This window comes from Rattus norvegicus, chromosome 14 (genome assembly GCF_021556685.1).
Source record: "Rattus norvegicus strain SHRSP/BbbUtx chromosome 14, alternate assembly SHRSP_T2T, whole genome shotgun sequence".
Lineage (NCBI taxonomy): Eukaryota > Metazoa > Chordata > Mammalia > Rodentia > Muridae > Rattus > Rattus norvegicus.
Genome location: NC_141547.1, coordinates 44,409,668 through 44,420,865, shown reverse-complemented (window position 1 = coordinate 44,420,865; position 11,198 = coordinate 44,409,668). Strand labels below are relative to the sequence as shown.

The window sequence follows — 11,198 nt, the reverse complement described above, 5'->3', positions numbered from 1 at the left end:
CTCGGGCGTGCCCATATGAGGGGCGGGGCCGGAGGAGCCCCCCTGCATCTCCGCCCCCTCCCCGCGCTCCCCGCCCACTTCCCTTTCTCGCCGGTCTGCTGGGCGGCGCGACCTCTCGGGCTGTGACGCGCCGGGAGAGGAGGAGCCCGCAGGCTGACCGCCGTCTCGGGACGATGCCCGCACCCCGCCGCGCCCCGAGCCCGCCCCCGGCCGTCGGCAGGCCCACGGGCCGGCGCGTGTGAGTGGGAGCGGCGGGCGAGGAGCCGCCGCCGGGCCTGCGATGTCACCATTGTTCAGCTGGGTGGCCAAGGTAGGCGGCGGCGGGCTAGAACTACCGCGGGCCCAGGGACCTCCAACTGCCGGACCGAGGCGCGGGGGGAGGCGGACGCCAGGCCATTCGAGCGAGCGCCGAGCTACTTTTCATTCATTCCTCCTCTCGGCCCGCGCGCGAGCCAGCCTCCCAGAAGGCGTCGCGCCCGTTCCCCGGCTGGGGAGACTGAGGCACAGCCCGAGAACCAGGTGTAGTGCTGTCCTGGATCCTCTTTGCCTGGGGCGGCTGGAGTGGATCGCTGAGCCAGTTGCCTGGCTTTAGGTTTTTAACCCGCTGTTTTTTAGAGGACAAGCTTCGAGATTTAAGTGTGTGTGAAATGTCTGCACAAAGTTTTATGACTGCAACACTCGCGCTTTCGGAGCTGAGCCTTAGAAATCCAGGCCAGCACAAGGCTACTTAAACTAAAAAAGTTGGCGGAATTGCCAGGATTCCCTCCAACCTTGCCTGGGTTCTGTGTGTTTTGACTGATGCATTGCTCCCAGCCATGAAAGACGCCCAGTTCCTCTTGTGGAGTTTGTATGTGTGTGTCTGTCTCTGTCTCTGTGTCTCTGTCTCTGTCTCTGTGTGTGTGTGTGTGTGTGTGTGTGTGTGTGTGTGTGTGTGTAGCTGAGTAATAATGAAACCCGTTAGCGTGTCTCTAACTCTTTAAAGGTAGTAATTAAGTATGGGTTGTATCTCCAGTTATGTGAGGTGTTCATTTTGTGTGTGTGTGTGTGTGTTTGTTTTCCTAATTACATTTTTCTGAATACCTGTTTGGGAGCAGATGTGGCTTCGCCTGTAGTTTGGATAATAAAATGGAGACAGAAACTAGATAAGGGTTAGTTAGTTATGAGATGACACCCAGGAACATTATTCCAACCCCGAGTCCTCACCAGAATCACTTCCAGAAACCGCTGGTGCTACATTGAGAGGATCTGTAGAAAAATTTTGAGCCTGTACATAAAGTATACTTTTCTACTGGGAAAAAATGATAATGTTCACACTTCTGTTTTTAAATTATCTCTTAACTTTTTAAAAAAATTATATATTCTATATGCTGTGTATGTATGCGTGTATATGTATATATGTGTGTATGTGTATGTATGTGTATATATATACTGTCACTGTCTTCAGACACACCAGAAGAGGTATGGGATCCCATTACAGAAGGTTGTGAGCCACCATGAGAATTGAACTCAGGATCTTTGGAAGAATAGTCAGTGCTCTTGACCACTAGACCTACCTTCCAGCCCTTCTCTTAACTTCTCTGTGTAATGCTAAACTTAAAAAAAAAAAAAACAACAGTATTACTGTAGTTTATGAAGTGATTCAGAGTATGTATATCCTTCAGGTGCAGACCTGAGTTGTTTTATTGTTATTATTGCTTTATTGTTTTATTTAATTTTGTACTGTAAAAGGAAAAATTGGGCTTCACAGAGGTGTTTCATTCCAACACCAGCAAGGCATACATTGCAAAGATCTGCCATTTCTTTAAAAAACAAAGCCTTGCCACAGCTTCTGTGTTTTTAGTTTTCTTTACTTTTCTGGTACATGTTTACTAAGGTGCTGTTCACTATAGGAGATGGGCCTTTGTTTACTTTTTGCAGACCAAAGTCTTATTTCAAATACCATGGAGAACTTCTGTGAAGACTCAGCCTTCTTCAAGAGGTGGTACTTCTGAAGAGTTCAGACAGCCACAGTGTGCTCATAGCTTGATTTCGATTCTGGGTTATGCTATTCCTGAGCTGGTGTTAAAACCTTATGGCACCAATATCAAAAACAAAATAAAAACCCACTCACTATTTTTAGAGCAATTTTCTCCTTACCTGTCACTTTTTTTTTTTTTTTTTTTTTTTTTTTAAGAGAGGGTTTTACTGTGTAGCCCTCTCTGGCCTGGAACTGGCAAGGTGGACCAAGATGGCCTCAGAATGGCAGAGATCTATCTGCCAGTACTTGATCTGATCGCTCATGCCCTGGAATTAAAGCTGTTTGCTTCTGTGCCCAGATATATATTTCACCTCCTATAACTGGTGCAATTATTATAAATTATACCTTAAGTTATTTTTTTTTACCCAGTGTTATTTTGCAAATGGAGAATGTGACTTTTAGTTTTGAGGGATTATTTCATAAGCTGGGGTGTGGTGGTGCATACCCGTAATCCCAACATTGAGGTGAACAGAGGAAGATGAGTTCAAGGTTATCCTTAGCTACATAGCAAGATATGTCAGTCTAGGCTTCAAGAAAGTCTCAAAAGAAAAGAAAAGAAGCCACTTGGGATAACAGTAAAAGAGTGACATTCATTTTATGGGGACTTGTGCAGACCCATGCTTGGTTTATGGTGAAGACTTTGTGTTTTATAGTAGAGAATGGCCTAAACTCAGACAAAGGCATAGCTAACACACGTGGTGGGCATAATCCTAATGTGCTTTTGTATTCAGTCTTAAAATGCCTAAGACCACTCAGATGCACACGGCATGGGCCTTACACAACACTTGCCTACCATTCAGCTGATTTCTTTTCCATTTTGACCTTTGGAACTGAGGCTCTGCACCTGGCAGAGAAGAAAAAGGGGAGGGAGGTGTTGATGCAGATGGACACCTGAGCTGCCATTTTCCCTGTGTAAGTGGTGGTCTCTGTAACTCTGTAGAGAGCAATTTAATAATGAAGGCATACAACCTAGATGGGAAACGGTTTAATAAGTCTTTCTAGATGAGCATACCATTGCTCTGTTTTTAGTTGGACATGGGCAGTGGGTACCAGTGTGCATTGAATAAGAGATGGAGCGGGACTTTAAATACAGTTTCTTCATGTATCTTCCTGGGGACACTTGTCTCCCCTCCCCCATAAAAAGTACAAAGGAATTTCTCAAGCTTTCTCATCTTTAGACTAAACCTGCAGATGTTCCCTCAGCTAGACACCTTTGAGCTTGTCTGGTGATTGCCTCCGTGTATGTTAGTACTAGGGTCATTGCTAGTATCACAGGATGTTGAGTTATGTGTATATATCAGTTTACAAATGAGTGAAAAGTGGCATAGAGATATGTCGGCAGATTGACTGTGTCTTAAATCCAAGGTCTTTTCATCTGGGTTTGGGTTGTGTGTTATTTTCCAGGTCTTGTAGTTTATTCAGAACGTGTATGTTGGGTACTCTCTGTTTACCATCAAGTACTCATGCACTAGACGTTCATTTTACCCAATATGTTTGTCCTTCAAAAACGGCACATTGAAGATTTTCATTTTTGTTTTTCTTTGAGTCAGGATGTCACTATATAGTCCTGACTGGCCTCAAACATGTTGTGATTACCCTGCCTCTGACATCTGAAGTATGTGTGTGGGGAGGGAGGAGGCTGTACATGTGTGTGTGGGGTGGGCAGGGCAGTCTTATAAACTTGTGGAGAAACTCCTGCCTTTTCTTCCTACATGTTGAGATTAAAGACATGATCCACCATTTGTAGCTTACACCTAGTTTTATAAGGCAAATATTTTAAAATGATTTAGGAAAATAATAATTTTTAAAATAAGTAATTAAATGCTAATTAATAAAACCAAGCTTTTTATATTTTGTCTTCGTCGATAGGCACATGACATACAGGCACTGAACAGTGCATCTGTTGTGAGGGTGGGGGGTAACGGTAGAGAGGTAGACCAGTTCCCTATTTTTGTGGTTTTTACATTCTAATCAGGAGAGACAGAGAAGCAAATAGATAAGCAAGGTAGTTTCAGCTGGTGGTCAGTGCTAGGAAGAGAAGCAGAGAAATGTGAGGACTGGGCGGGGTGATTCATGTGCTTAAGCATGTTCTGGGACCCAGCAGCAGGGAGCCAATACAGAAAGGTCACTCCAGGTCATGGAGGGGATTCTAGGCCAGGTGACTGAGAGTTCTAAATACTGGACTGGGTGTGGAATTGGTGTTAATTACAGTGGGGAGCCATAGATGGGTGGAAAGGAGTGTTGCTGTCCACCGATGTGTGCTGTGGATGGGGTTTCTTGGGCTGTGTTCCGGCTGCTGTGTCTCTCTCTGTTCGGAGGTGATGGTGTTAGCCTAGACTTGGGTAGTGAGGAAGGAAGGCCACAGCATTGTTTTTCAGCTTTCGAAGTGACCTGTCTTGTGGCTGTGCTCAGTCTGCTTTCCTGGAGCGATTTGTTGTTCAAGAGTACAAGTATGCCTTGTTCTGTGATCAGCTGCTCCTAACCACAGCATTCAGGCAAGCCCCGTCCTGGCTCCCAGCTTATATTTACTCACCATGGAAGTTCTCTGTGGGCTGGAGAAGCCCACCTTGGGTGCCAGCAGTCAGCTGGACTTGCTCTTCTGTTTTCCAGAACACAGCGGAGCCACTTTCAGAGCCCCTTTCCTGGGAGGTGTCTACCTGTCTACTGCCAATGTTTATATAGGCAGCGCTGCAGTCTTGCTTGAAGTCAGCCTATGTGGTTTGCCCAGGAGATGCAGCCTTAAAGCACAGACGCTTGCTTTATAGTAATGCTACGTTTCATCAGTGGTTGCTTAAGTTTAATGAAGAGTGAAAAATTCCTTACTCCAAACCATCCCTTGACCTAGGGAAATGTGCTGCCTCTGCTCAGCACAGCTGGAGTAAGCCATACTTAAGTGCGGCTACGGGGGAGACTTTATCTCTGCCTGTAGCGATGCAGATTCTCTTGGGCTAAGAACGCAGGCATAGGTTGTTCTTATGAAGAGAGAATGAAGGAATGCTGGAGTGGAAGACCATCTCCAGCAGAAGATAGCCCAGAGCAGGCTTCATCATGACAACAAGGTTAGTCATAGTCTGTTCCTTGGATGAGTTTGCTAACTCATCTTAGGCTGCATGTCTGAACCCTTGTAGTCCACTTCTGTCAAAAACCTTCCTTCCTCTGCCCCTCTCCTGGGGCATCTCTGATTATTCATTCACTGGATGAATAGAGAATAACGGGGAAGGGCGGGGCTGGGCTTATCAGACTTAGAGTTGCCTGAGGAAAGCCTGGAGTATGTGTGGTGTGGGAATGGCTGTCTTGTAGGAGGGGAACACTGTGCATCAGCTCAGGTGAGGCTGGACAGGTGAGCAGGCACCTGGACACATGTGAAATGTGACCTCCTTCAGAAAAGCTTTTACTCCAGGACAGTGGGGATCCTGTAGAGACCTTAGCTTAGCTTCCGTCAGATTGTAAGCCGTTGGTCCACTGTGTGAGACGCCTTGTGTTGTAGTTACTAAAAGTATTGTGGCTCCTCTGCTAGTCTGAAATCACTGTGAAAACCCATCATGGGGTGCTTTATTCCAGTGTGTCTAAGTCACATGGTTATCCCGAGTAGTGTGACTTTGGCTTTGTTGTATAGATGGGAACTTCTAATGAGCTCCTGGGTGGTGGCTGGGAACCACAGTGAGTAACAAGGCTCTCAGACTTTCTTTAAAACGTGTCATGTTTTCACTTGGGTTTTTGTTTTGTTAGTTTGTTTCCTCTGCAAGTGTGGGTATGTGCACATGAGTGCAGGAGGAAGCCAGATCCTGTGGAGCTGGAGTTACAGGTGAGCCACCCGAAGTGGACGCTGGGTACTACACTCATGTCCTCTGTGAGAGATGCAAGTGCTCTTAACTGCTGAGCCATCCTAATGCTGAGAACCTTTAATACAGTTCCTCATATTGGGGTGACCCCAACCATAACGTTGTTTTTGTTTTTGCTTTATAACTGTAATTTTGCGTGTGTTATGAATCATAATGTGAATACCTGTGTTTTCCTGATGTTCTTAGGTGACTCCTGTGAAAGGTCCCCTCTGAAGTGGTGGAGACCCATAGGTTGAGAACGGCTGTGAGTCCAGCCCCTTGACTTGTTTTTGAAATCTTGGTTTTTTCCTTTTGCTCTCCTCCTGTACATTTTTTATTAGTTCTTTTGAGAATTTCATATGGTGGGCTTTTAGTCAACCCCTTTTCCCCAGACCGCTTAGATCCACCTCTCTTCCCCCGCCCCATGTTTTTGTCCTCTTTTTTTTTTTTTTTTTGTTCTTTTTTTTTCGGAGCTGGGGACCGAACCCAGGGCCTTGCGCTTCCTAGGCAAGTGCTCTGCCACTGAGCTAAATCCCCAACCCCTGTCCTCTTTTTAAATCATCAAATGCAGCTTATGCTGCCTATACATTCTCTTCCCACCTTCCTTTCCCCACTTCCACCCACATGTTTTCCTCCTTCCATCCATTCCCTCTCATCCCTGGCATGCATATATACATATATGTTCATATATATGGACATATACATGTATACATATACACATATATACACAATACTTTTTTTTTCTTTTTTCTTTTTTTTCTTTTTTCTTTTTTTCGGAGCTGGGGACCGAACCCAGGGCCTTGCACGTGCTAGGCAAGCGCTCTACCACTGAGCTAAATCCCCAACCCCCACAATACTTTTAATAACTACAACACAAGGCATCTCACACTGTGGACCAACAATCAGGTCCAAAGTAGACTTACAATCTGAGGGAAGATAAGCTATGGTCTCTACAGGATCCCCACTGTCCTGGAGTAAAAGCTTTTCTGAAGGAGGTCACATTTCACATGTGTCCAGATGCCTGCTCACCTGTCCAGCCTCACCTGAGCTGATGCACAATGTTCCCCTCCTACAAGACAGCAGTTTCCACACCATACATACTCCATGTATGTATGTATGTGTACACACACACACACACACACACACACACACACACACACGGATACAACATGCTGATTCCATTCAATGTTAATATGTACTTGGTATTGGATAAACAATTAGGGGGCTCCTTCGTGGTGAAAGTCTTATTTCTTCCACTCTCAGCATCCCATAGTTAAGTGTAGACATTTGTCTAGGGGTGGAGCCCCCATGAGATTTCTGCTTTAACATGTTTACTGGTGTCCTTGTTCAGGTCTCGTTTAGGCAACCATATTGTAGAGGTATCATGAGTGAAGCTTCACTCTCATTTCTAGGAGAGACAATCTGATAGATTTCCTGGTCCTTCGGTTCTTATCATCTTTCCACCCCTCTTCCACATTCTTGTGTTTCACAGATGTCACAGTGGGGTAAGACTGTTGGTTGCATCCCACTTTTAGAAGCTTGCATAGTACCTTCTGACACCGGCCTTTTTTAACCTTGGGGAAGGCCTTTTTTTTTTTTTTTTTTTTTTTTTTTTTTTGCTTCTTTTTTTTGGAGCTGGGGACCGAACCCAGGGCCTTGCGCTTCCTAGGCAAGCACTCTACCACTGAGCTAAATCCCCAGCCCACCTTTTTTTTTTTTTTTTTTTAATCCAAATTATTGGGACTTGGTAGATTCATCAGTGAAGGAGCCTTTTCTTTCTCCCCAGCATACCCTGTCAATGGTGGTGGCTGAGGTGTAGTAATTCTGAGATGTAGTAATTCTGGCAAACCTTAGTCGTGTTGTTCAGAGTGAGTGGGGGGAAGCTTTGAATGTGATTCCACTTGCTCTTTTCTGCATAAAGAAACTGCACCCGGAGCAATGAAGTCAGTTTTAGTCATTAAGTTCTCATAGTTAGTTTATGGCTAAACTTAACCCCAAATTTCTTGTCTCTGGGTTTAGTATATATTAAATACTGCCTTGCTGACTTTGAGTCAAAGCTAATCATATCTTTGAAATAATCTATTGTATTCCTCATAACTTTATTTAGTCACATAAGAGCACACTTGTGGATTTCAGATCGTGATGGGCATGGGAAAGGGAGGGGTAGGTAGGAATTGTGAGCAGTGGTTGGGGAAAGTGGAGAGCCTTTGACCTATAAAGGGTGTCATTAACATGAGGCCCTGTGGTATGGGAGACCAGCAGTGTGAACTGTGTATGGCCCGACCCTTTGCAGAGCGAGCGCTGGTGGGGTTCAGTGTGGCAGAGTATTCCATGGCACTGGGCTGTGGGACACACTGGTCCATTGTTTCCAGGAAGACTCATAGGAAATAAGCTACATGGATAATGTGTTTCCTTTCCTCCAATAAGGCTAACTGATTTTGTTTGGAAAAGCATGACCTGTATTGGGCCTTTAAGAGGAGGCAAACTTGAGTTAGCATTAAAACATCAAGGAGAGGAAGAGATAAAAATAAGAAAAGGAGAGGAAGAGATGATTACATATCTGAACACTTTATGTGTGCCAGCCATTGTGTTGGAAGTAGGTTCTGTAACTTTCCTGGTTCTTGGAGTAATTATGATACTAGTATGTTAGTGGCTCTTCCTATGTGTTTTGCTGGTGTGTGCATGGGGAATATAAAGAAACAAACGTTTAGAGAAGCCAGGCAATTTACCAGAGCCACTTTAACATTTAAAAAATTATTTATTTTACTTCATGTGATGTGTTTTGCCTGAATGTACGTTTATGCACCAGGTGTGTGCAGTGCCAGTGGAGGTCAGAAGAGGGGGTTATTTCCCTGAAACTGGAGTTGATAGCAGTCATGTGGGTGCTGGGATTGAACCCTGGTTCTCTGCAAGAGCAGCCAGCTCTTGAAAGTGCTGAGCCATTCCTCTGGGCCTGTCATAGCTATTTTTAAAGCTATGTTTTTAATGGACAGATAAGATTATATTTACTATACCTACCATGATGTTTTGACATATCTACAGCACCAAATGACTAAATCTAGCTGACTGGCACACACCTTATCTTACATCCTCCTATTTTTATGGAGACATATCTGTTGTCTTAGTTCTCTCCAACAGTATGATGCATTACTAGCTGTAGTCACCATGCGGAACAGCCCAAGTCATAACTGCTAAGATTAAAGGTTGAGTTATGTGGCTCTAAGTACATCTGGCTTCATCTGTCATAGCTGTGCTATCTGGGTAGGAGGAGGTGTTCTCATGAAACAAGGTGGGCAGAACTTGGAAAGGATCTTGTCCACTGAGAAATCGAACTTCTTTTCTTAGGAGAAAGGTATAAAATGATCAACTTTAGCCTGCTTCTGGAAATAGGTATACCAGAGTGACACTAGTTATAGGTAACATACTTTCAGTATCCCTACATATCAGGAGTTCTTGGCCAGAGAGAGAAGAGAATAGGTGAGAGAAACTTGGTAGAAAGTTAAAGATGGGTCAGGATTGGAAGGAAGTTAAGGGTAATGAAGTAGACCCAAGAGGTCAGTTTCCAGGTGATGTGGTTTTCATTATATTGGTTACTGGATTCCCACCCCCTTCCTTCTTTTACTCTCTCTCCTTTCCTTTCCTCTATTCCTTCCTCATCCTTGTCTCTTTGTAGCCCAGGCTGGCCTAGAACTCATGGATGCCTACCTAGACCTTCAGTGCAGGGATTGTGGGTTTGTACCACCACATGTCACTCATTAGGCTTCCTTTAGCTTGGATTTATAGAAATGACTGATAGAACCACATCTGTTCAGCTGGTCTCTTCAGCTTGGGTATCTTAGACTTCCCTGGACTCCAGTTTCTGAAAGATGAGCATATGGGTTTGAATGATGACTGTATTCGTGTTCTATGTGGAATCCGTTTCTGACATTGCAGCTCAGGCCAGAATCATAAATCTTCATCCAGGTCTAATAGAGGGATCAGTCCTTGGAATCAGTTCTGTCTCACTGTTGCTCATTGTCAGTAAAATGGGATAAATAGCTTTCCTTCAGGCTACTGAGCACTTAGCTTCTTAGTATAGAACAACTCCTGGACCAGATTAGCACTTAAGCATGATCCGTCAACATCACTTCACTGCATTTGTGGGTAGAAGAGACGGGAGTTGCCTGCTCTGTTTCTTCTTTTCATTTACTATTGTTACCATTGTTATTCTCTTATGGTGGTGGGACTTGAACCTAGAGCCCTGTGAATGCCAGGCAAGCATTCTACTACTGAGCTACAATCTCAGCTCTTTCTTTCCTTAAACATAAGAAAAATGGAGCCCTCCTTTGCTGAGGTGATTATAGCTAGGATTTTACAGCTAGGGGCCAGGAAGATGGCTCAGTGGGTAGGAACACTTGGTACTCTAGTGTGAGGACATGGGTTCAAATCTCCCAACATCATCTATACCATGTGCACATCTGCAACCACAGCACTGTGTGGGGTTGAGATCGGAGGATCCCTGGGAAGTAGCTCTAGGTTCAGAGAGAGACCCCACGTCAGAAGCAAGAGATGGAAAATGGCATAGCAGAACATGGTACCTGGCATCCTCTTAACACTCTCCTGGCTTCTGCATGCATGCACAGTATGTGCTCCCACATGCACACTTGCACATGCCCATTCCCTCATCCACGCACTGACAGGGAATCCCTACTAGTGCTGTCTGTATCTTTCTGTGCTTGCTGTCATGCTTAGGTGCTGCCGCCTGTGGCTTTGTCATGCGGTGCTGGAGTTAAACATAAGCTCTGGCTCAGTAGGGTGGAACAAGAACACGGTGCTCCAGTCAGGCATCAGCTCATTCAGATCAGATAAGAGGAAGAGGGGCAGAGAAATTACACTGCTCTCTGCCACTTGGAGCCTGAATGTCATTATCCAAGGTCACAACTCTCTACCTTCCCCCTTTAGCTGAGCCAGGTAGAGTGCTCTACAGTTTCTCTTCCTTTTACTCTCAGGATACTGTGAAGAATTTTTATTGCCAAGAGTTTCAAGTTAGAAAAAGTTGGCCAGCCAAAGACATAGACACACCAATTATGGAAAACTATAAAAATAGGAAGGAAGTTTATTTGTTGGGTGAAGTTTACAATTGTAGACCTGCTAAAGGCAGAGAATTAGCCAAGAATGGTATTTTGCGGAAGTTATCTTTACTGGGTGGACCCAAAGGAAACCAGTCATTAGGTGAAAATAACCCAAGATCTTTGAGACAGTATTTGCTTACAGTCATTTGTGACTGTTCTGTTGTCAAGTCTTTTTAATACAGTGTAAGTTTGCAAAGATAAAATAGTAGAGCTTACCAACTTTGGCTTCAGAATAAACAAAAACCCACT

General features: G+C 44.6%; 1 protein-coding gene across 7 annotated transcripts in view; it reads left to right on the top strand.

Annotated features, from left to right (window-relative positions):
- Tbc1d1 (TBC1 domain family member 1) overlaps positions 1-11,198 on the top strand; it is a 201,924-nt gene that overhangs the window by 77,598 nt on the left and 113,128 nt on the right. For 3 of the 7 annotated variants that reach the window (XM_087583789.1, XM_087583788.1, XM_087583793.1), the window contains exon 1: positions 123-310. In XM_087583789.1, coding sequence (XP_087439915.1) covers positions 281-310 — 30 coding nt within the window. In that variant the 5' untranslated portion in view covers positions 123-280. 7 annotated transcript variants of the gene reach the window in all.